Genomic DNA, 26,995 nt, shown 5'->3' on the forward strand with positions numbered 1-26,995 from the left:
ACTGAAGTTTTTATCCTATTGAGATGCAAAACTTTAAATGGCAATTTCTCAATTTGAACTGTAGTGCAGATAGGATGTTTGTGCTTAGCACGGCAGATGACTCGAGAAGAGTATTTGTCTTTCAAAACATTTATCATAACGTATCATAAAACAAAGACCTCTACCGCGTCTGTCTGTCTGCAATGAGCTCTAAAACTATTGCACAGATTTTCACCACTAAAAAGCGATTTATGAGGAAGGTTTATGGACAGGTTTGAAAGAAATTCGATTGGTAGTTTTTTTTTCTATTCCAACTCAAGACACAATTTTCATAAATTTCCTAGTATGGGGGTGAAAAAATACTAGCATATATTAACATTAATGTGTCCATCGAAAGCATTGATTTTTCTGCTGAAGGCGGCATCTGTTTGAAATTTCTGTGTTGAATAAAAAATGAGTTATATGCTTTTTAGTTCCATGTTCGAAGATTTTCATCAACTCAATTCAGTATTTAGTGAATCATCTGAACTCCCTGTCAATAGCTAGAATTGTGCTGCTTTCATCTGACTGTTCAAGGCTTTTCTCAGTAAAAGCTTTTAAGTCTCTTTTTTTTCCCACTGCATAAGTATTCGGACTTTTAACATGTTTGCTATTTAAAACGTCGAACAGCTTAATCTTATTTTGAGCCGCGGGCAAGTATTAATTTGTGTAATAAATATTATTCGAATAGTAATGGTAACTTAGTCGCTTGACAAGATCAGGAAATAATTAATGGATTTGGCTGGTTATATTCCATTTTAATGGAACTTGAATGCAATTAATTGGCTTTTCTATTCATTTGCGCTGATTGGATATGTATTTACTATCCAGTCGATAAGGAGCCTCGCCAAACTTTTTGCAGAAAAATTTCAATGGGCCTTGGCAATTTTCAACTGCCGCTGTTTTTAACCCCCGACACACAAACGAAGAGAGTTAAGTTTGATGTATCTGTGTGTTTGTCTGTGGCACTCTAGAGCCTAAAGGAATGGACCGATTTTGAATTTTTTATTTTTTTTGTTTGAAAGGAGAGTTGATTGCGAGTGTTCTTAGCTAGGTTGCATCTTCATATGACATTAACAAATATACTAAAAAATTTCTAAAAGATTTTTTTGTGATTTTTAGTGAAAACATTTTTAAAAATTTAGTACCAAAATAAAGAGTAATTTTTTCTGCGTCTGTTAAAATGTGTTTGGAACTTCCATGTTATATAGAATTCAAATTATAAGTTTTTGAAGCAGATTTCAAATATGGCTAAGCCTTTATTCATGCAATTGGGAACCAAATTCATGGTTGGCTGACAAGGAAAGAAACTCAATGGTTTATATAAAATCTTTATCTGTTGCCAGTTTCTTTTTGATAACAAATAAAATACTTGTAATTGATTTTCAATAGTATAAGGCTTCTAAAAGGATTTTCAATTTTCCCTCTTGATTATATATTTGACTCCGTCAGGGTTTTTTAAAAAATTTTAGTTACAATTTAAAGACTAAAGAATGTTTCTCAACTTTCAGGGTGTGACCAAAATATCACAATTAAAAGAATCCTTAAAAATTTAGTTTGTGTAAAATTATCCGTCAATTGAACTAGGCAAGTCTTTAAACAGCGAAAAAACTTTCATTAATTTAACTTTTTGCAAAATTTCAAATCGCCAAATTTTACTAATCTTGGAAGCATTTCGGATGAAAATATTTAGCTTCATTTTATGGTCACCAAAAGTATCTCGGCATTGATGAAAACTAATGACAGACCATTTTCCAAAGTAGACATATAGGTACCTATCTATTACTTAGGTTTAATTAACACATAATTTGACTGTGTAAAGCCGGGATGGGTCGCATTATAAAATATTGGTCTTATCCATCTTGTATTCCAAAATAGATTTTAAATTAGTAAATAATTGTTCAGGTTTGAAATCACTAATCAATTTTGGTTACTTATGTAATGCCTATAGTAGCTTCTGAACTATAGGCATTTAGCTTCTGTAATATATAAATAGGCTGATAAAAGGTTTAGATGATTAAGTAGCATTAAAACACTAATCTTGCAGGAAACAGAGTTTAACATTCCGATCTCAAAAAGGGATGGTGTATTTAATTAGAATTTCAACAACATTTCAGCAACGAAAAATGGTGTTGGATATTGGTTGTCTATTTTCATGTACATATGAGGCAGTGAGAAGCAAAGGGATGTGTCAAAATTAAAAAATCCGAGAAAACCAGTACAAATGGTAGATAGACCTCTCCTCTGTAATGTGGAAAGAGGTAGTCCTGGTAGTTGCTGCTATACAGCATGATGTAGAAAAATGTTTCATCAAAAGCCTACCTAGGACCGGAACTTCAAACGCATTTTTTTGGAAATGTTCACTTACATCTCTGCTTCTCACTGCCTCTTATATACTTCACAGTGTAAATGAAAAAACTGAAATAATAAAGGATCAAGAAATATAGTTATAGCTAGAGTATTCCCCCCCCCCTCCCCCACCCAAACATGTTTCATCAGATGATATGTTAAGTTAATTGGCATTTGTTTTATCCAGAAAATTTGTAATCATATTCACAGCTGACAACCCCTCCTTATTTGGAGAAGTTTTTTTCCGTACTTTGACTGTCTTCTGCATATATAAGATGAAATCCCAACTCCCCTCTAAATTGTAGGACAATATAGAAATTTCCTTTGTTACTAGCAATACATTTTCAAAATTAAAGCAAAACTTTTCCACCTTTCAATGTAACAATTAAGTTTTTGAAAAATTCTTGTAAATAACTGCAACAAAATTAGTAAACAAACTTGTAACGATGTCATGTACTTGAAATGAAATAGGCATTGCAATATTTAAAAAAAAACTTAGACAAATGTAACAATAGATATATATTTACATCTATTACATATCAAAATTAACAAGGTTATTTGTACAAATTATAACTTTCACGAATACCATTGGCCATTTTCTTCTTCCATTAAAAAATCAAACAATTTAGCTTTTTTCATAATTATCCACAGGATAATGTTCATGATACTGCTGAACATGTGACTTAATTTCTTGCAACTGCTCTTGAATATGAAGTGGCATTTCATCATAGACATCTTTCAGCATCTCATCAATTGAAGCTTTTTTCAGTTTTTCTGCTTTTACAACTGTTTGCATGACCTGTAAAAATACAAAATTACTGTCAAATTAATTAACGTTAAGATATACTAACAAAAAAATCGTGCAATATTTCTGCATAAACTTCTCTATTTCATTGAAATATAGTTCGTTATTAATTTATGTATGGAAGGAAGACAGGAAGGTCTATGAGTTGCAGTCATAAGGATGAGAGCAGTCAATCAACAAAATGGCAAAAATTTCAAAACTACTTTGCCTTAAAAAATTAACACATTCTCAAAATATTATTAACTTCTATATTTTATGATTTTATGCCAGCCAACTAGTGGAAATGTTTCCAATGAGTCGGAGAAACTTATGTACATGTTATAAATTAAAGTCTTCTGAAGGAAAAACTTGTACTTTTCTTTCATGAAAAATAAAAGGTTCATAAAAGAAATATGTTTAAATGCATATTTTTTAACCCACTAGAATTACGGGAGGGGTCATTTTGACCCCAATCAAACATTTTTTGCTAACGACTCCTCTGTATATTCGTAAAAAGCTTAATCCTTCCTTGACTTTACCTAAATAAACGTGTTGTGTAACAATAAAAAGTTTTCAAGAAAATTCTAATTCTTTTAAACCCAAACTAAAGGGTTACAACTAAAATTGCAGGTAGGTGTCATTTTGACCATTTTGAGAAAAAAAGAACTGCAAATACATGCACTGAGGCTGAAACAGAGCAGAAACTCAAAAATGTCTCTTAGAACATATCATTTTAAGAACCTGAAGCATTTATAATGTTTTTGTACATAAAAGGAACCATAAGCCACTAGCTTCTGAAATGCAACTGAAAAAGCAGTGGTTTTTTGAAGAGCATTTTAAACTTTTTTTAAATATTTTATTATGTACCTTGAAAATCTCTGTATTCTTTAAATAAACTGCATTTAGTATGAATATGTTTATTTTAAACTAATTTTTAAACATATTTAACATTATGAGGGAAACTATGAAGATTTCTTCTGTGGGGTCAAAATAACCCCCACTGTATTTCTAGGTATAAAAAGATCGCCGTAATTCTAGTGTTAAAGATACAAACTTTAGGCCAAAAAAATAAATAAATAATAATAATAATAATAACGAATGCTGAAATGAAAGAGTTCTAAACTGTTAAAGTATTCATTAAAAATAACTTTTGTGAATACAATACTTCCTTAAATTTATACTGTTTCGTCCTTAAATTAGCTCTAAAAATGATAAAATATACCCCCCCCCCCCCCCACCAGCTTAGTTGTCATGTAAAATTATTATTTCAAGAAAAATATTTCATTTTTATAGCATTAAATACAAAAATATTAGTTTCTAAATCAGATAAAACCATAAACTATAAAATAAATAAAATTAATACTCAAGATTAAGCAAACGGATGCCTAAGTATCAGATTTGACACGAAAACAGACCTTAATTACTTAAAGACTGATTCAAAAATCAAAATACATTAATTAAAAATATGTTTTTTTTATTACCTTATTATTTATTCACTTTAGAATTTTGCAAACATCTCTCATAGTTATCATCAAATTTATTTAAGTTTAGGGACAACAGTTCTATACACATAAAGGCTGCCCCTCCCCCCCTTCCTCGTTTTGTATGTAACAAAACTTTACCAATATTCTTTGCTTTAGTCTATAAAAGCAATTCAACTATTCAATATTAACCATTAAATACTTTAATGATTTTATGCAACATGTATAAGTTTACACTCATAAATTTACTTCTCAAGATATTAATGCTCTTATGCTAGGTTCAACAAACTTTGGGCACCAGGACGCGAAAGAAATCTGACTACTAGTTCTTAAAAAAAGAATATTTCAGAAGCCAAATTTTCCTGTAATTTCTGAAAAATAAGTTGTCTGGCACTTACAATTTCTTCCAAGCTCCTAAGATTTTTAATTTTTTGTCGGTCTCTGCTCATACATACATAACTTACTCATAAGATAATAAACAATTTGGATTTGTAAAAAAGATATTTCAACACAAATTTTAAAGGAAAACTGAAATTCCAACTACATTTTTGAAAATTTTGTAAAATCAATGCTAACATTAACAAGACACTTTGTGCATGTCATTCAAATGAAGAAAAAAGTGAGGAATATTTTGAATAGTTAGGGAACAGAGTTAATTGCATTATGCAAAAAAATATAATTGAAAATTTTTTAAACCACAATTTTCTTATAAAATCTGCAATAACTACTTGTTTTTTAGTTTCTTCTTTCCAAGATTTTTCCTTGGAGTCATCCCACCATCCTTGATTTTCCATATATTTTCGTAGTCGAGATATAGGATGATCTTTCTGGTGCCAAAACCTCACTTCATCTACAGAGCGATAAGCACTGCTGTCATCTGATGTACTGTGATGGCCTATCCTGAAAATGAAAATCAGTAAAATAAATAATAATAAACTTATTTAACATTATTAACTTAATTATAGACCAGTTATTTTTAACTTGTGTTCCATCGAACCAAAAGAATTTCTTTCGGTCAGTTTGAGGGGTTCAGCGGCTCAGATTATTTATATCATTCGAATAAAAAGCAGCAGCAAGAATATCATCTGAATAATAACATTTTTTAAAAAATAAATAATTCAAGACTGCTTTAAAAAAAAAAAAAAAACTACTAGGAAATAATTTTAAGACACTTTCTAAGTTGTTTATTTTTCACTTCTATATCAATGTTTCTTTTGTTCTGAGAAGGGAAACTAAAAGTTGCTAAGATAAAGACTCCAACCAAATAATAGATCCTCTTTGGGGATGCAAGCTGACTCTAATTTATTTGAAGTTTCTTACCAATGAATGATACACATGATTGCAGGTGTACCAATTTCACACGCGGAAAATTATGTCATTCTTGGCATGGTAGTTATAGACCGTAGCTAATACTGCCCATTGTCTGATTCTTGGCATCATGCTTCTTGAATAAACAAAGTACAACTAAAATAACAGTTAAGTTTAAATTTTCCTCCTCAGTGCTTTCCTTCTAATAAGAAAAAAAAGTATTATGATACAGCTCATAGCTCCCCAACTTTCTACACAACAAAGATATCCCTGACATATCAAAAAAATTTAATTACCAGAATTATGATACATACAATCCCTAACAAACTTCTATATCAAGACGTCAAACCTGTATGTCATGGCTTCAATCAAAGTTGGCTTAGATTCTTCAACAGCTAATTGGCGGGCTGCTTTAGTCACATTGTACACAGCTAGAATATCATTTCCATCAACTCTAATAGATGGTATTCCATAGGCCGGTCCTCTTGCAGCTGAAACAATATTTTTTTTATCTTTAATTATTACTATATCATTGCAAACTAGAAATAAAATTAAAAATTCAGAAATATGAATTATAAATGTAAACACTGAAAAGTGATTCATTTGTTGCTTTAGACTGGCACATACACTTTCATTTTTAATACACTGTAACACCACATGAACAATGAAGAATGAACAAAACAAGGGTCAAACTTATAGCAGTATTTATACGTTTTTTTCCATAAAATACATCTTTCAAAAAGTTATCATGTGCTGTCATATAATTCGTGAAATGTCTTATATTGCTTTTACAGTTGTCTGAGACTGATTCAGATAATGCAGACGAACAAGCAAATACAGTTTAAGGAAATTTTCAAAGTTTGTAGAAATTTTTATATTTTTATAACAAGCGACAAATGTTGGCCGCAAATTTTGAGGCTCTGATAATTAATAGTATTGAAAAAGGAGAGCAAATATTGCTATAAAACATGTTAATATCATTGTGGTACTCTACTTGCTTTCAACTTGACATTTTTGCTGTTGACCACAATGTAAAACTCGCGAGAAGTACAACAGATTTTTTCAGAACATTTTAAAGAAATTATTTGAGTTCACAGATAATCTTATATTTTATATATTTCTGATCTGTTATATAAACATATAAATCATATTGCCTAGTATAAAAGACAGCTTGCAAAAATGAATTGACTACATCACCATAAATATTACTATTTGAAATGCTTTTTTTTCTCTTAATTGAAAAAAATACTGAGAACAAGGATGGTAAAAATAGTTAAATTTTCAACCACTCTAGATTATCAAAACAGCATATGCTTACAATGCAATTATACACTAAGTTAGCCATATAAACATAAAATTTTTGCAGTTCCACGGAGTAATTCTACTTGCAGATTTTCCTCTTCAGTAGAGTTGCTAAGCAGGGTTCTCAGCAGTTAGCAACCCAGCTTTTTTGCATTGAAAGTAAAGTATTTTTAAACAGCCTTTGAATAATACCCCTTATAGAAAAATAAAAATTATGAAGAATCACCATTTTATGTCTCTTAACATCATCAAATACCAATAAAAATGAAATTCTAATGTACGTGTTTCTTGCAGAGGCGTAGCTGGCGAGGGGGGGGGGGGGGTCCATAGGGTCCCCCTGCACTTACATAAACAGAATTTTCCAAAAAAAAAAAAAAAATATATATATATATATATACAGTAAAACTCCTCCTAATGGACACCCCTCTTATGCGGACAATTTTTAATTCCCCGATTCCAAGGCAAATAACATTATTTAACCCCTGTCCTGCGGACACCCTTCTATTGTGGACGAAAAAATTTACCCTTTTAGTGTCTGCATTAGAGAGGTTTTACTGTATATTAAAAAAAATCTTTTGTCCAAAATATTTTCATTAATTGACAACTTTCTCACGTTCAGTTCAATTCAGAACAATAGAACCTCTGAGAGTGGTAGGGGGGGGGGAGGCGGCGACAGACGTCTTCAACCCACAGAATGCGTCGCAGACCTGTCGAAAAAGAAACATTATTTTTTAGTCCCCTGCCCCGCAAGAAAATCGGCAGTAGCTCGTAAATTCCTAGTTCTCAGTTTCAAAACCATCCAAAAAGGAGACATTTTCTTAGTGCCCCTCCCCGCAAGAAAATCACCGGCAGCTTGTAAGCAAACATTCATTGTCAACGAAAGATTGATGAGAGTCATCAATGGATGAAAATGTTGGAGACAGGAAATTTGTAGGAATATTTTTGCGGGAAGGTCATATAAAGAGGAAAGCAACACTTCGGATGATTTTCTGAGTTCAATCAGAAGCAAATCCTCTTCTCTTTGTCGGACAGTGGTGGCTAGTAGGTGGGGTCAGCCGCCCTTGTAATGTAGCGCCATCTTTTTAGAAGGTGCCTAAGGCTTCTTGAGTTGTGGATAGCGCAGAACTCTGTCAGATCGCATATTCACTTTCTCTAACGCTGCCATTGGTATGGGTCGGTCGCACAAATGTTCTCCTCCAAAGTTAAAGGGAAAAATCATGAGCAAAACCATAAGAAAACATTAGCTGACCCCCACTGTTAAGTTGTACTGCAGTTTTTTTTAAATGTTTTTTTTTTTTTTAAATAGGCGCAATTTTATGCATTGTTTTCTCATTTCAAAATTTTGTTCAGACAAAAATAGCATCGAAAATCATTTCATTTTTTAACTAACCAATTCAATTTATTTCACTTATAATTTTCATTCATAACAATGATTGATTACTTATATCATCGTGTCTCGGAAGCTCGCAACTTTTAGCATTAATCAAATGCCTTTCTACAACCTGGAAATTTGTTCTGAATATTTGTTCGTTTTCATTACAAGGTAACAGAGAGATTTTTTTTCTTTCACTCTTTCTGAGCAAAAATGAAACGAAAAGAATTAGAATTTTTGTGAATGTTTTATTTCTTGCGTTTTTAGATATGATCATAGAACTGTATAAAAAAGGAAAAAAATATGTATCTGGAAGTAAAAAAGAAAATGAATAAATAAGGTAAATACTATTGTAACAAAATTGATTTCAGCGATATTAAAGTTCAAAAAAAAACGACGAATTGAATTTAAAAATGTTTGAATATGTTCGATTTTTTTAATTGCAAGTTTGCAATAAATAACGCAAGTGTAAAGATGTAAGCTTAATGATATACTGTCAGCCCTGCTTAATCGAATATTGTCCGTTCCAAGAAATATTATTCGATAAGGTGGAGTATTTGATTAAACGGGGAAATTTTATTTACCTTTCTAAATTCCCAACATTTGTCTTGACACGTAATATCAATAGCTATATAAAGGAAATAATTAATGGGTTTGCTAAAAAGTTTTTGAAATAAGTCAAATAAAAATAAAATAGTTCAATACTTAGTATACAATTATAAGTACGTATGAAAATTATAAAGAGTAACCTACAACTTTAGTTATGAAATCTTTGTTTTGGTCCTTTTTTCAGTATAAGTTATTTTTGGAAAAATTCCATGATGGGGAATTGCTTGCTCAAGATCTTTTGGGTCTCCTTTTCCCCCCTCCCCACTACCGCAGCTTACATTTAATTTTTTTCAATTTATCATCGTCTAAAACATGTACATGTGTTATTTAATTAATTATTGATTGCACTATTTTTATAATGACAAAGACAAAAGGAATTGGATAGAATAGTGAAAACATTTTAATGGAATATGATAGCGATAAATATTACTTTATTTTAACGTGAAAAATAATTTCTTTAATAATATTTGCAAAAGCTGATTATTATTCGATTATTCGAGGAAATTATTCGATAAAGCGGGGATCCTTAACATTATGTCTATGGGGAAATATTCGGTTCCCGAAGGCTTTATTTGTACAAGCGGGGTATTCATTTATCCGTTACTCGATTAAGCGGGGCTGACAGTATGTATTTTTCACTGAAATTATTTCAAATCATTATTTTAAAATACTAACTGAATTGTGTTCACAAGGTCAAAAGAAAAAGTTATTAATTAGTTTTAACTGAAAAAATATATTTTCATCTATCTTCTAGTTCCATTTTTTGAAAAAAATACTATATGATATTGGCGCATATGCTTCATTTAGCAAATTTTTGACATCTTTGTATTGAAGAATTATTTAATAAGTATCTGTAAATTCATAATTAAAAAGCACTGTAGACTCTGAACGCAATAATAATAGCTGTTATTCTTATCCTCATATATATAATAGCTAATGATCAAGTAATGCTCCTGACGTCGCCACTAGAGTGGGCCGAAATAAGCCGAAATTTTTTTTTTTTCGAAATCAATTTTTGGATAGCACGCAAAAGTTGCGTAGTGAGCTAGTTAGCACTCACAAAAAATTTCTTGGATATTAAAAAATATCTAGCCAGCGCTATTTGACACTGAAAAACCGAAAAAAAATGAGAAAAATGAATTTTGTCGAATTTTTTTTAAAACTGAATTTCAAATATTTTGCTGGAATGCACCGAAAATGTTATATAATGAGCCAGTTTGAGCCCATAAAATGTTTCATTGATTTTAATGAGCATTTAACTGCTCCTTTCCAACATCAAAAATTGGAGAAAAATGAAAAAAATATTGAATTTCTTTAAAAACCAATGTGAAAATTATTTTTCAAAATTAAATCATAGACCAATTAATTAAATAGCACTATTAATCATAGTAATTATTATCAGTAATAGTATCATACATTTTCTAGAATTACATATAGAGATAATAAAATTTTGAAAAAGAAATCTTTAAATTTGGTTTATAATACCTCGTGTATACTGAATATTATTTTTTGGAATAATATTGTCCCCATCAAATGTTGGAAGTTCTTTCCTAGCTTGAAGTTTGGCACGAATGTATCCACTCGTGCAGTTTCACCACGAACTTTTATTGCAGCTTCGGTTATTAGTTTCACACAACGTTTCACAGCTTGCGTGTGACAGGGAAATTTCTCGAAAGTGAACTCTGTTCTTTGCACATTTCTTTCAATTGTTGGTCTTTTAGATGCACTGTAAGAGGTGGCTCTGTTACAACACAGTTTGCCCCATCAACTAAATCAACATAACCGACGGTTTCAAAATTGAGTTTAGGACGCTTAAAAAATCGTACACCATCCAAGCTTTTCGTCTCTTATTTCTAGAGTTCAGAATGCGCCTAACAGCTAATTCCCGAATGTATTTTCTTGAGTCAAACAACATTGTCAACAGTAGCTGTTCAGGATGAGCGAAATATGCATTATTTCAGAGAACTTTGAAAATTATCTCCTTAACGTTGTCTGGAAACTGCCTTGCAAGAGAAATCATTTTCCAAAAATGTTGGGCACCATACTGGGAGTTTGGTTCATTTTTATTTAAAACCACATTGGAGCATAAACTAACATTACATACTTTACAAGCATTGTAAGATTTTCTGATGGAGTTGGAGTGCCTTATACAAGCGTAACAAACTGTTTGCAGTTGTCAGCCATCGCGCATGACTGAATTTGCCTGGGCTACTGTCAGCCACGCTGGAAGGACAACTACCAACTTTTACGGCAAGACAGATTCAATACAAATACTGTTGTTCAGTACTTAAATTACTTATATTTTCCATGTCCAAAACCAGAAGATTGCAGTTGCAGTCAATTTTATCAAATTTGACCATCGGATTTTTTTTCACAATCTCTAAGAAGTTGTCCGATAGCTCCAGAATATGAATGTGGCCCCTTTGTGCAACAGTCCAATTCCAGAATATGATGCCTCAGTGGCAACTCATTAGCATGCAGCAGACATATGTTCCACTGTAAAAGTCTTTTGAGATATGTCTCAGGTAAACGAATTACTCCACCTTTCCACCCCGTATTTACATTTGTTCCGTCGCATCAAATAACCGTTAAGTTAAGCAAGCTCATATTATTCTTTTTTTTGCAAAGCCTATAATACCTTGCGAAATTTCTTTTGCACTTTCACTAACTGTGAGTGATAAATGACCGATGTACTTGCTACCTGGTTCTTCTATCAGCGCTACATGCACTTCAAATGCTAATTTTTGATGGCAAGATGTCTTTTGAAGGGTGTCGTCTTCCCGGCCGTCAAAATACAAACTCTTTATAGCTGCCCCTTTAACTGCTCTTAAATCCCTTTCTCTTAGCTCGTTCCTTTTTTTTATCGACATCCCCCCTTACTTTTTTTATCGACTATGTATTTTTGTTTTGTTTAGGAGAAACTAAGTCGAAATCAGCCAGAACTGCTGTAGCAATTTTAGCCACTGCTCTATTTGAAGCGACAGCTAGATCTGCTGCTAAAGCTGTATGAGGCATAGAAAGTCTCATTTGACTTGTCGTTGTTGATGGCGCATCAATTCGCTTACGTTTTCTTGAAAGCGGATAGTTCAATTTAAAACCGTCATCTGTCTTTTCTGTGCTTTTTCCTGATTGAAGCTCTGTTTCGGGTTCATTCAATGTAATATGACTTTCCTTAACCTTCAGTCCACTTGTGCTGGGTACTGATATGTCTTTTTCATCCAAAGCAACACTTGTTTCAATTTTCTGGCATCTTTTTTCTCTTTTTCATAGTTTCTGGGTTGTTACCTTATCCATTTTTCCAACAGCCATTTTTCTTACTGTCCTTTGATCAATTAGAAATTGTTTCTCTATATCAGGGACTTTTGCTTTTTTCTGCATTTATACGAATATAAATCTGCGAATTTGCAGGCACAAATGTCAAACAAAGTCACAGCCTCTGCTTTAAATTTGCATAGCTTTGATTGTAAAAGTTGCGTCTTTATATTCTTAGCATTTTTTATTGCGCTATTATATTTAGAATAATAAGATAAAATCATGGCAATCACTCTCCTTATCAAAACAACGGGAAGGGAATCACGCTCCCAAATATCAATAACTTTTTTTGCAACTACAGCGGCCACACTTGCAGAAGATGGTTGCTTATAAAATAATCTTAGGAATAATTGAAGCAGTTGATCGCCGTTTATTATCCAGGAGAAACTATTGGAACCGAAGATTAAAAAATTAGCATCTTATGTAACTATTTTTTATTTGAGTGTGTGCATTTTTTAAAATTAGAGTACAAATGTCGCATAAAATTGATTGAATTTTCAGTTTTTTTTCTAAGAAATGTATTGCGTAACATTTTAGTATTTACTTATTTCAAAACTACTTTAATTTTTTAAATTTATTTATTTATTTATTTATTTATTTATTTATTTTTCATTTTTCCCGTGTTTCAGTCTTAAGGGAGCGTAGCTAAATATTCTACGAAATGCATAAAAGTCTTTGAGGATTTCAACTAATTCACTGACAGATACTTCTAATGTTTGTTGAAACTAGCTTCAAACTTTTATTTTTGACCCCTCCCCCCCCCCCTTTTTTTGTGAAAAAAAAGTAAATTTTTGCCCTTTTTTTCCAGTTTATCAAGGTCAAATAGCGCCGGCTAAATATCAAACAAATTTAGCGAAATTTTTTATGGGTAATAAAGGGCCCATATAGCAACTTTTCTGCACTATCCAAAAACAGATTTCCAAAAAAAGTTTTTTCGGCCCACCCTAGTCGCCACCCCATGATAATTTGATAACATATGTTTTGGTAATGTTTAAATTGCAGGGAAAGGCTTTATTGTGACAAGGTTGAACTGCATCCGGTAACTTAACAGTTTTACTGGTAAGACTGTGTCATTTCAGGGCAATGAAGAAACGAAAAAGTGGGTCAAAAATGAACGCTATCTATTGAAGCTTAGGGTAAATCCACTGGAGTTAGGGTTAAGATATCAACTATCAAAATGCCACCAAACAGGCAATTGCTTCGTTCAAATGTGGAATCAATTTTCATCCGTCATATCTTGATAGGCGATTTTCTAGTTGTTATTTAATTTAAAAATATCAATTTAAATCATATCTAGATTTTTAACTTACAACCCTTCTTAGAGTTTTACTGGAGATTTTTCTTCTCTTAAACCTTTAGATTATAACATCTGATGACTTACAGCGAAATGTTTGCAAATTGAGGCTTCAAACAACATAAAAACCTTTTATATTTGACACCGAAAGATGATTAGCTTTTTACAATATATCTGAGTTTGGTGCTGCCGAATTATCATAAATAGGGCAAAAATTACCTCCTAAAGGACGAAATCAGATGACTACCACCCAACTGTAGAAATTTAATTTTTATATTTGCATATTGTTAGTAAAATAACTAGGTTTACAGTCAAATTACATTGTAATAATTCATTATTGTTACTATTGGTCATTTCCCCTACAGTTATTTAAATTTAAATTTTGAATTTAAAATGGAACATTCTGTACAGAAGTTGTTTTGAATCGGCATAATGAACAGAACTACGGATTTGATTTAGTTTATTTGTTTTCCTGCAGAGGGGTAAAGACTATACATAAAAATATTATGTATATAAAATGTGTTCGTAAGTGTATTCAGTCTCATGCACTCATTTTCCTAAGTTCTAAACATAATGCTTCCTTTTATCACCTTTAAATGACCCTGCATGCGAAATTCCTTAAATAGAAATTTCCAAGAAAAATGTTTAATGGCCCTTTGATGGCCTTATATATAGTATTTATAAACAAATTATCATTCAAATTTCTTCAAATTTCTGGAATAGAAATTTTATTGTTTAACTTAATTCATCGTAAATACCATAACTGATCCTTAGATATCTATTTAAGCAATACATCACAAGAAAATACTTATTAACAAGTAACAACACTTTTCTATGTATTTTAGTTGTTTGAACAGCTTTAATAATGTTTTCCTAAGCTTTTATATGAAAATACTATAAAAGAAATGGAGATTAGAAGTATCATTTCATTTATCGTTGAATGAATTCTAAAAATTTAAATGAATAAAGAAACATTTCGAGTTTCTCTGTAATGAGCCTTGGCGATATTTTCGTCCATAGAAGCATTAAATTTTGTCCAAAATCCAATTCAAAACTGTCATGGGTGAGGAATTATGGAGCATTCATAAAGTTAAGAGTTGATAATATAGTTAAAATAAATATGAGTATTCTTTTTGAAAGCAAATATATTGCACATTTTTAATTATGATACTATATTATATCATTACTGAATTAAGCTAATTAAGTAATGATATAATATAGTATAATTAAAAATGTGCAATATAGTTGCTTATTAAGCTAATTAGCATACTTATTAATTGTAGTTTTAATTGGAATAGTACTGATTTATACAATTAACAGTTAATGCTTCTGATTTAGCATGCCTCCGTTTTTAAAGTTTGTTCAGCTTTGGACCCCCCCCCCTCCCTTAACAAAATCCTAGCTACGTGCCTGTTTCTTGCATTCACCAAGCTGAAGATACTCTTAGCTTATGGAGTCAAATATGTTGAGTTATAAAATATATCTTTTAATATTTTATTGTAGCTCTCTTTTTTATAAAAATATTTGAACTTACTGCAAGGAGTAAAATTGCCTATCTTAAAAACAAAACAATAACAATATATTAGAGGTTTTTCTGATTTCATTCTATCAATATCTTAAATGAAATTTATTTTCAGAAAAGAAGTGCTAATAACAATCGCTTGTTCTCACTGTAAAATCAATATTTCAGGATAAGTGTCTTTTCTGCAATTGAGAATTCATTTGAAAATATGATTATTAAAAAAATATTTTTCAGATTCTATTAATTGCACAAAATTCTTACCAATTCCATCTCCTCTGTATTGCTCATGCGTAGGGGTTGATATGGCATACCCATTGTTTCGACTATATTAAAACAAAAAATAATTAAAAATGCCAGCAGAAAAAAAAGGTAAGGAATTAAATAATAATGTACCAAACATTTCTCTATTGAAACATAAATTACAAACATAAATGAATGCAACATTTTATAGTTGTAAGTGTTTATTATTATGGTAAATCAAACAAATTAATAAATGTGATCAAAAATTACAATTTTGTTAAGGAAAATAAATAAAATATAGCAATAAAAATAAAACTGATATTTGAAATTTTAAAATTTTGAATAAAATGCATTAGCAAATAAATATAAATTAAGAACATAACTTAATACATACCAAAAGAAAATTATAGGACAGTTAAGGGTGGCAGCAAAATTAAATGCAGCATGAGCATCACCTTCGCTGGATGCACCCTCTCCAAAATAGCACATCACACAAAGACCAGTTTGGGATCTCTTCAAAGCATAAGCACTTCCGACTGCTACAAATGCAATTTAAGTAATTAATCAATTTTGCTTTCATAAACTATGATTCAGTAAAAGAAACTAGTAAGGGTGCAACTGCAATAGATCGCATTACAGCAAATACAATGTAATATCTGTTTTAATGAAACAAATCTTCAATAATTTATTAAGTTTTTTGAACAGGAAAGAAATAATCACAATTTTTTAAAACTTCGAGGTCATTTTATTCATCTTTCGAAGTACATCTTGTAATTGTTTCAAGTCATTTCCACCAGAATTAGTGGCATTAGAAACTGCTGTACATAGGCATTAGCCATCAGAGCTTGTTGCTGATGGGCATTACCGAAGCCACAATTTTTATCTGTAATCATTAACTTTCTTTCTGATAAACAACATATTTTCTAAGAATATGAACCTAATTATGATCAAAAAAGTTTAAAATGCATGTTTTTGAGGTGTTTGATTACAAGAGGTGTTTGTCACATTTTTCTACCATTTTTTCCACATTTCTTGTATTAGAAAAAATATTTTTATTAATAATATCATCCCAGAGTTAGGTTCATATAGAATAGAGTATAATTGAACAAAAAATATTCAAATTTTCAGCATGATTGGTCAATAACTCTTTGAGCTAGAATGCTCATCAGTTGAAAAAATGTTGTTTTAAGAAAAACGCGTTTTTATAAAATTGCTATGATCGTTTTCGAATCTCCAGTCAGTCAAGTGCTTTAAGAATTGGAACTAATCAACATTTTTCACTGAAATTTTGACAATAGTCTTGAATAGCTATACTAACATTTTATGACATTAAAAAAGTGGATTTTTTGACCCGTCTAAACTAGCTTCCCACCTCAATTGACATTGCATTTTTTATATATTCCTTGAATTCCATTACAAAAAATTTTTCCATTAAAATGAACCTAGTTTGTGGTCCATTGAAGTTCATTCTAACAGGATATTACTTATGTGTTTTGTTGGTAAAAACTTAACAGGAAACAAATGGAATGCAAAAACTTATAGAAAAAATTAGAATTTTCCTAATAACTTTTTGCAGATAAATAATTAGTAATTTCAATCTTTCAGTAGCCTTTAATTGCTTAATGTTGCCTTTTTGCTGACATGAGTTTAAAATAGTTTTTTCTCTCAAATAGTAACTCTCCTTTATTGATTTTTTAGCAAGTATTTTAGCTCAGCATTAAAGAAACGGCTGACCTTAAACATGTCTGTTTTAAAGAAAAAATTAAGTGTGCATGGGACGGAAACGCACTTAAATAGTTGAATTTTCAGTCTTAGAGAAGGGGGAGATACTTTAATTTTGCTTTTACTCACAATTATACCATTATTCTTTGGAAAAGAAAAAGAACTCAACCAGGAATTCAGTAAATAAATTGGATCAGCTTGAGTAGTCTCATTTCAATATTATACAGGGTGTATCAGTACAGCATTTACAGACTTTCAGGGCAGACAGAGTACACCTAGAAAATGGGACACCACATAGCAATGCATGGACCGAACCGCTTTTCTGGTGTGGTAGTGACGACAAAAATCACCAAAAAAAAACAAGACACGAATAAGGAAAGAAAATATGTTTATTATCCTTAGTACAGCAAAAATTTAAGAAAAAAGAACATGAAAAAACCAACAATCATCATCAAAGTAGATGTTTGAAATTACGACCTCGGGCTGTGATGACCTCACATCTCCCGCGCATTGAAGATCAAACGTCAAAGCGAGGGCGGCAACAAAACCGTGTGTGAGCATACACCGTCATCTGATGCTTCGGGTTAGGTAACGACATCCATCGTGTACACCAGACAAAAACTTACCAGCATTTTTGCTGCATTAAAAATAATAAACATTTTTTATCCTCTTATTTGTCCAGTCTTTCTTGTGATTTGTGCAGTCCCTATCACATCAGGAAAGAGTTTCCGACCAGGCATTGCTATGTGATTTCCTATTGTCTAGGTTAACTCTATCTGGCCTGAAAGTCTATAAAGGCTGTACTGATGCACCCTGTATAATATGAAGGATCCATTCTATCAGTGACTTACAAATCACAGGAGAAATGAACGTAATGGATTGCTGTTTTATCCCTAATATTTGCCATATTTATATACCGTATATACTCGCGTATAGGTCGATCTCTCTTATAAGTCGACCCCCTCTTTTTCAAATAAAAAATCCAGAAAAAATCTAAAACCCGAGTATAAGTCGACCCCCATACTTTCCAAAAACATCGTGAATTATTTTCAAAGAAATTTCAAAATAATGAACACATTTATTTACAAATAAAATAGGAATTAAATAGGAAAACATTTCTAAAAGCCTTCCAACTCGGATTCCGAGTTGGATGCAAAAGAAAGTTCATTAAAGTCCGCTTCCGTCATCACCGCTTCATCGTATACATCGGCGGCTGCGGAATCGTCAATGATATCAGATTTTGAATCGCTGTCGGCACTAAGAAAACAGGAGGCAGAAGTGCGCACGTGCCGTGGGCCATGCATGTGCTTTGAAAAGATATGATTAAGCAAGTATGTTGCCACTCTTAAAACAAAAAGTATAGCAGTTAATTATTTGAATGGCGTGACAGTTGACGATAAATATTTTCATATGTTTCACGATATTTGTTAATTGCTGATTTGATCCTTAATAAAGAGGAATAAAATTATCTTTATTTATGTGTATTATTTAGGTTTTTTTTGGTTATTATTTTTGAATAAGTTTACTTTTTCACACAATCAACTAATCAGCAACTACCTGTAACCGTACATCGGCATTTCTCGTAGCTTCCCAGCTCTCGTTGATCGGAAATTTTTTTTCGGAAAATTTGACCCGCGTATAAGTCGACCCCCCTTCCTTTGATCTCATTTTTTGGACAAAATTTCTCGACTTATACGTGAGTATATATGGTATTCTTTGCTGAGTAGGGAATTGTGCTCAGATGAAACAACAGTTAATAAAATTGATGACACTTTAGCCAGGCTTGTACGCTTACACTTTAGCCAAGCTATTCAAGCTAAGAGAAGTGCCTTCTCTCAAATGAAACTGTATACATATTTTACAATGAATTTTTAACGTGATTTTAGAAAGAAATTAAATAACTCAAAAGAAAAAAAAGTCTCCAAAAGTGCCTTAAAGGAATGGTTTCCAGTGGTCCTAGAGTCAAGCACATACCAGTACCACCAAATGCAATGTTGCTTCGTTTACCTCTGCTATCACTACAGCAAGACAGACTATATTAGGTATTGAGGAATGAACATGGCTTAACAGATTGACAAATATGATCAATTATTTTTTCATTTCAAGAAGATATACTATTTTACATGCTTTATCACTAAAAGATAAAATTGTGAAATCACAGAAACAGCTCAGATCAATAAAAACATTTCACGTGAAAAATATTGACCAAAGAGAAAAAAAAGTACTAAAATCAATATGATTAGAATTAGAATATAGATTAAAAAAAAACTGAAAAATTACCTTGAGGCATTTGAGTCGCAAGAGGTGAAGATATAGACATAAAATTCAAAGATTTTAGACCATAATGAACCGGCATCTGCCGGCCTTTCGCTATGTCCATTTTATTTCCGTAACATTGATTGATGAATTGATCCAAAGTGTAGCCTCGATACATCAAAACACCTATGGGTCAAAAACTTTTATTACTGACAAAGGAAGAAAAAATTAAATGCTATCAAGTTTAAACAGAAATGGAAAATTTGAGATAAAAAAAATCTTAACTAAACTAAATTGCTTTAGTTGAAATCGTAAAAAAATCAAATTAAACTAAATTATTCTTAGTTAAAACAGTAAAGAATCAAAATGAAACAAATTGAAAAGAAAGTCAGAATTTAAAACATTTACAATTAAAGTTGAACCTTGTTCACACAAAATTCATGGGACTTAATTATTTCATGTTAACCGGATTTCATCTTAACTAATAAACTATTATTAAATGACAGTTAACTCATGCAGTCAAACAAGTGTTTTGTGTTAAAAGATGTTTCACTTAAAATGATTTTGCTTTAACAAAGTTCTAAATATCAGATAATTTCATGCGCTTAGGTTTTTAGTAATCTTTTGATAAGCTACTTCACAAGTAAATCAGTGTAAGCAGATTCATAGTTATTTATCATAAAGATAGTAACTGTGAGGATAAAAGTTTCCACATGCTAGCAGTTTTAGAAACTCTTATTGGTCTTTTTTTCTCGAAGAATGGAAGTTTCTAGGATCCTAGATTCCACTTCTCGATTAAACTACTCTCATATGAGAGAATTTTACTTTAAAAAAAAAGTATTAATCCTTAAGAAAGTAAAACATTAATTTTAAATATCAGATCATCTTACGTAGTTTTTACTTTTGGCCATCAGCAACTGTAACAAACTGATTTAAAAGAAATAAATAATTTAAAAAAAAAAGTTTTATTTTCAAAACATTTCAGTTTTGAGGGGGTTAATTTTAAAGTTTTGGTTTTGCAAAAGCAAAAGTTCAGATCCCAAAAACTTGAAGTCCTAATGCAATATGCAAATTAGAGAGTGATGAAGCAAAATAATTACAACGAAATTATCAGTATGATGAATTAATCTCTTTTGGATGTATTAATACTGGATTACTTTAATTTTGTGAAGAACTTTTGTGTCAAATGCTGTTTAGATTAAAATACAAGAAGTGAACAGAAATTAAGATGGTATTGACAAATATTATAACAAACTTGTAAAATGATAAAATCAATGTTCATTCAAGGGCAACTTTGCAAAAATGCAGAAAAATATTTTAGTGTCAAAAATTTTTCTAGTCAAGCAAGAGAATGTAGATTTCTTGCATTTTTTTTTTTTTTTTTGGACATAGTTTTGATAATTTTAGAAAATGAACCTCACTGCAGAACATATACAACTCATGAACAAAATAGAACAGAAAATTATGTTACAACTCTATGTAGGACCATCATTTGGTATTTTTTCAGGATTGAAGAACATATAATCAATGCAAATGTCATCAAAAAGTAACAAAAACCACAACCTTTTATGTGTAAATACACTAATTTCACAAAACCAGAGGGGGGGGGGGAGTCTCCCTCTTGATCCCCCTAATGATGGACCTTGCTCTATTTTATAGAACTTATTGGCAAAGAACTTAATTTGAAAAAAAAAAAAAAAAACCCTCAGAAATAACTGCATATCTTATTTATGTGCAAAAATAGCTAAACATAGTTTTTACAAAAGTAGCTACAGTAACATATTATGAATCCTCAAGTAAACAACTTATTTTTTCTAAATTTATCTTTATGATTGTATTAATGGAGAGAGGAAAAGTGTCTCAATGATATTAAGATTTTCCTTAGTTTGGTAAGTCAAGAAAGGAATGGTATTACAAAAAAGAAAAGCAATGGAGATTGCTATTGAATTTATTTGTTCCATACAAAAATCACTGTAAGATTCAAGTTTTGCTTCAAAGGTAAGGCTACATACCAGCTTCTCTGTACTGCCCATATATTAGATCTTGAGGATCTAAAGCAGCAGAACTCCCAAAATGTGTACCTTCTTCACCAAAGCTGGTCATATAAAAAGAAATGCGCCCTTGTCTTTGAGATTCATAAAGGATTCTATCCATGGTGTTTAGCAATGTCATGCCTTTATACATTTTTGTAATTAAATCTTGACCAAGCTGTAAAAATGAATAAATAAATCACAAAATAAAGCAAAATTACAATCCTGCACAAATTAATTGTTATTGAGAATAGAGTTGTCACACGCCACTTAAAACTTCGAATTTCATGACTTTACTCTATTGCAGTTGTTTCAAATACAGTAGAAGACCGTTATAATGCACACCTTGGAATCAGATCTTTTGCATTATACAGGTTTTGGCATTAAATAGGTCATGTCACAAATTTTGAAACTATTATTCAGAATATATATACATATCAGCACTTCAGAAAGAATTTTATCTGCTATGAACATTAAAGCCCTAATTATACAATTAGTCATTCACAAATAAATATGTTTCACAATTAAAAGAATGTGAATTATCCTGCACTTCTGCTAGCTTCATAGTTTGCATAACAGCTGCATTTTCAAGAGCCATCTGATATTTTCTTTTTACTGTGAATACTAATTTTCATTTCAAAGCTTTGAATTAAGATGGAAAGATAAAAAACTGTTTCAAAATTACATTTGCGTAACAATTTTTATGTTTGCTAGGCAAAACAGAGGTATTTTTTAAACTTCAAAACCTATAATTTGCTTCTGAAAAGTTGTGCAGTTTATAGAGAATTGCGTTACATAGGTCAGCACTATGAAGGTATTCTACTGTATAACTTTCAAATAAGCTCTAGTGAACTTTTCCTTTTAAGAGAGTATCAAAATATTGCGTTCAAGCAAGGCATTGGAAAGGGGGAACAGTAGAGCCAGTTGAGGGGGGGGGGGACAGATTCATAAAAACACTGAAGCGAGTGTCAAGAACATTATCAGCTTTCAAACGTCAAACACTCACTGCAGAGAGTATATCACTGTATTATTGCAAGGGTATAAATGTATCTAGTAAATGGTGTGGTGTTTACTTGCTTTTTAAACAGTAAACCTTACCTTCAAATAGGAAAGAATACAAAAGAAGGGTGTGTGCAATATCATCTCTTATTTGCACTTATTTCATCATCAAACAAGTTGCATTATTTTCATTGGTTAATAGTAGTATTTAAGAACTGTATACAAATACAAAAGTGACAACCAGCAACAGGCTCTGGGCCCAGCTAGACTGGTCCTAGTCAATTTACAATCCCCAGTGAAGATCAATGGCCCATTTAAAACTCATTGCCCATCAAAACTGTCAAACCCTTGCTCATTACCACCTCTTCCGGTAAGCTGTTCCAAGGTTCAACTACCCTGCTAAAATAATAATTTTTCCTAATATCCATGTTAGCCTGAGATTTAAATAGCTTAAAACAATGACCCCTTGTCCTGTTTTCAGTGCTAAACTTCAGCCCCATAACATCTTTCGTTTTATTAAATTTAAACAGCTGAATCATGTCCCCTCGGTCTCTTCTTTGCTCAAGACTGTACATTTTAAGCCTTCTAAGCCTGGAATCATAATCTAAGTGGGAAAGTCCACTTATTAGCCTTGTAGCCCGCCTTTGAACCCTTTCCAATACATTAATGTCTTTCTTAAGATAAGGAAACCAAAACTGAACAGCATACTCCAAATGGGGTCTTACCAAACTTCTATATAAGGGCAGAAGAACTTCTTTAGATTTATTTGAAATAGATCTATTGATAAACCCAAGCATCTTATGCTGCACTGTTGGCTAAACTTTAAATCCTGACTTATTAGGACCCCCAGATCAGTAACTTTGTCTGCCTGACTAATGACTGAACCTTGCAAATAATAACCTGTACACTTATTTCCATGCCCTAAATGTAGCACTTGACATTTCCCAACATTAACAGCCATACCCCATTTATCAGCCCACTCAGTAATATGATCTAGATCCTCTTGCAGCTGATTTGCTTGTTCTTCATTTTCTACAGTCCCCATAACTTTGACATCATCAGCAAAACAATTCATGTTTCCAGAAATATTTTTGTGAATATCGTTCATAAAGACAATGAACAAAACAGGCCCTAACACTGATCCTTGAGGAACCCCGCTTAAGACCTCACTCCAATTAGAATAATTTCCCCTTACAACTACTCTTTGTTTCCTTCCGGTCAGCCAGTTTTTTACCCAAATGAAGGTTTTCCCTCCTATTCCTATATCAGCTAGTTTGCTAAGTAGAGCAACATGCGGTACCTTATCGAAAGCTTTTTGAAAATCAATGTAAACAACATCTACAGGCTTCTTATTGTCCAAAGCCATGGTAACTTTGTCATAGAAATCTAATAAATTAGTTGCACAAGATTTACCTTTCCTGAAACCGTACTAAAAACTAGTCAATAGATTATTAGTGTCTAGAAAATTTACTATCTTAATTTTCATCAATGTTTCAAAAATTTTGCAAACCACCGAAGTTAGACTCACAGGTCTATAATTTCCCGCACTCCCTTTAGACCCTTTCTTGAAGAGCGGTGTAATGTTAGCCAGTTTCCAGCCCTCTGGCACTGTCCCCGAATTATAAGAAGCATTGAAAATGTTTGCGGTTACATCTGCTAATTCCTCTGCACATTCAACTAAAATGTCATGTGACATTTTAGTTCATGTGACATGGGTGACATCATGTGACATGGTTTGTCATTCAACAACCCTGTATGTGTGTGTTTAATGCACAATAATAACAATGTGATAATTATAATGCCAAGTCCTTTTTTTTCTCATAATTTGTGTAATATATTGGGTAACACAAGTGTAACGATGGCTCAAATGTGTTGTATCATGGGCTCTAATTATGTTGAAAAATATTTAAAAGATGCTAAATAACTTTCCTACATTCTAAAAAGGAAAATATTTGATTCATAAATAAAGAATCTTGCTTTTCAGAAATGCTCTTACTGCAGTAGAGGCTAGATAGGATAAACCGCGATAAACGAGGGTTGATTATAAAAGCTGTTTTTAGTTTTAATATGTTTCTATTTAACAGCATCAGTTTGATTTCAATATACAGTAGAACCTCTCAATAAGGGACAATACAGGGACCGGACAATTTGTCCCTTAAATAGAGGTGTCCCTTCTTCGGAGGAAGATGAATTGATGCATACTGTGTACTTAACTTACTAGAATTTCATAACGAACGTAAACTAATAGCATTTAAGATTAAATACCGAAAATGCTTCATACAGTTTGAATAAAATTCGGATTAGTTAAACTGGAAAAAAAATATATTAAAACTTTATCAAACATTTTGTCGCATCAAAGTTTTGTAACTGATTTTCATCAATTGCAATTTTTAATTATTATGTTACATGGATTTGTTTGGTGACATGTATTTTGCAATGCAAAAGACAATGTGATCATACTTCAAGTTTTCTTTAGTAAGCTTGTCTTGAGTGGCACACTATCTGTCGGGGCTGAGCCCATATAAAGAAATTAATGAAAGAAAAAAGCATGAAAGTGTTGGTCTCAGCAAAAATTTTAGAATACGTATTTATTTATTTGCATGTTAATGTAAAGACAAACTTTTACCAGTTAATTTTTGGACAAAAAGTAAAACTTGAATTCCAATAGTTTCAATATTTCTAATGCATTTATGCCTTTTTTTTTTTTGTAATTTTTCTCTGTGACCGTCCCTTAAATAGAGTGTCCTTTAATGAGAGGTAAATACATGGAGGTCCCTATTCAAAGGGACTGAGACCAGAAAAAGTGTCCTTTAAAGGAGGTACTACTGTATAACAAAAAATAAAACGAATTCAAGAACAGTTACATTATTAACAATGGCCATACCAAAAAGATGGGAGATAGTTATATATTTTTTAAACAAACATTTTAAGTTTTCTAGAGGCTTCCTTTCCCCACAGATATCTGAGCTATAGTAACACAACAGCAGACTCTATCATGTGGGAGTACCCTTGTTCTGAAGCATTTGTATTTTACCTTCGGATCTTGGGAAGGATCTATAATATTCCCATCTCTGTTCATAACTCTGTATACAGGAATGCCATCATAAATATCTGATCTGACAAATTCCAACTTTTCTGTCCACTTAGACTGAGCGCCAGGAAATTGAGGTCTGTCAAAATCTTCTAATTTTGGAATTTGCTGAGAAGTGTTGCTTTCAGACTAAAAAACAAAGATCAGTATCAGAATGTATTGTAATGATATATTTTTTAAAAATAAAGAAAAGATTTATCATGAACTGTTTGAATGATAAGTTTGAACTTTATACTGTCATAGTGTTCGGCATTTTTAGGAGGTGGCCCTGACTATCACTTTTGAAGCGATGTGCCCTCTTTTTTACTGCCCTCAGTGTGCTTCCCTTGCACCCCTTTGAAACTTTATCACCAAAGTACAGTCGACTCCCGCTACAACGCGGTTCAACTTACGCGAAATGGCTATAACGCGAATTTTTCACGAGTTACGAATTTTAGAGCTAACGCGAATTTTTCGTCTACAACACGATTTTTTTTGGAAGGAAGTATCGTCTTTGTTATTGGGTACTAAATATTGATTTCGTGATTGTTATTACATCCCTTTAAGCATCACTGACACTGAAAGTTCTCACACCAAACTAGTCTACGCATCACGCTGTTAGTGCATCAAATAACCGCTCAGCATCTTTCATTCTTTAATTCTTAATATTTAAGTGGATTTAATATAATGGCATCTTAGTGGCACCTTCATCTAAAATTTGTGAAGATGGGAAGAAAAACTACAAAACGTCGACGGTAGCGAGACAATAAGTATGAGTGAATCTTCCTTGCGTACAATTAAAAGTCAAACCAAAAAGATATCCGTAAAAGTTCAGAACTTAGTTTCAATATTGAAGCTTGCAGCGCAGTCTAGCAAAGTAAATATTACGAGAATGGAAGCTGCCCTTGTATTGTGGGTTAAAGAGATCAGGAAGAGGGGCTGTTGCCTTAAATTGAAACGTTATAAAAAAAAAGACGGAGCAACCATATTTTAAAATATATTAGATAACGATTATGATCATGGAGCATAAATCATCATTATCTTTACTTTTTAACTCCTAAATATTGCAATTGTATGTACTATAAAGTTATATTATAGTGCAACATTTTATTATTACTAAATACTGTGCGTACCGTGTTGCTTTATTTTATGTCTTTCCCTCTTATTGATCATTCATTTTGTGCATCTTTAAGTATGTTTCATGTTGAATAAAACAGTTTATTTTTTTTAAAATACATTAAAAGTTCAGTTCTATATGTAAGAAACTAGTGTATAGTTGAGGAATGTTTGAAAGCAGTTTGAGGGTTGTTTATAAGTGTCTAAAAGA

At 31.8% G+C, this 26,995-nt stretch overlaps 1 protein-coding gene across 1 annotated transcript in view; it reads right to left on the bottom strand.

Moving 5' to 3' along the window:
* Positions 1-2,871: 2,871 nt before the first annotated feature.
* Positions 2,872-26,995, bottom strand: part of LOC129227512 (2-oxoisovalerate dehydrogenase subunit alpha, mitochondrial-like) — a 31,825-nt gene continuing 7,701 nt past the window's right edge. Inside the window, exons 2-9 of the mRNA XM_054862089.1 lie at positions 25,633-25,818; positions 21,582-21,777; positions 19,594-19,755; positions 15,986-16,130; positions 15,613-15,674; positions 6,290-6,431; positions 5,361-5,532; positions 2,872-3,166 (exon numbers count right to left, since the gene is read on the bottom strand). Of these exons, the coding sequence (XP_054718064.1) occupies positions 2,993-3,166; positions 5,361-5,532; positions 6,290-6,431; positions 15,613-15,674; positions 15,986-16,130; positions 19,594-19,755; positions 21,582-21,777; positions 25,633-25,818 (1,239 nt within the window). The 3' untranslated portion in view covers positions 2,872-2,992. The remainder of the gene's footprint in view (positions 3,167-5,360; positions 5,533-6,289; positions 6,432-15,612; positions 15,675-15,985; positions 16,131-19,593; positions 19,756-21,581; positions 21,778-25,632; positions 25,819-26,995) is intronic.

Source organism: Uloborus diversus, chromosome 8, assembly GCF_026930045.1.
Source record: "Uloborus diversus isolate 005 chromosome 8, Udiv.v.3.1, whole genome shotgun sequence".
NCBI lineage: Eukaryota > Metazoa > Arthropoda > Arachnida > Araneae > Uloboridae > Uloborus > Uloborus diversus.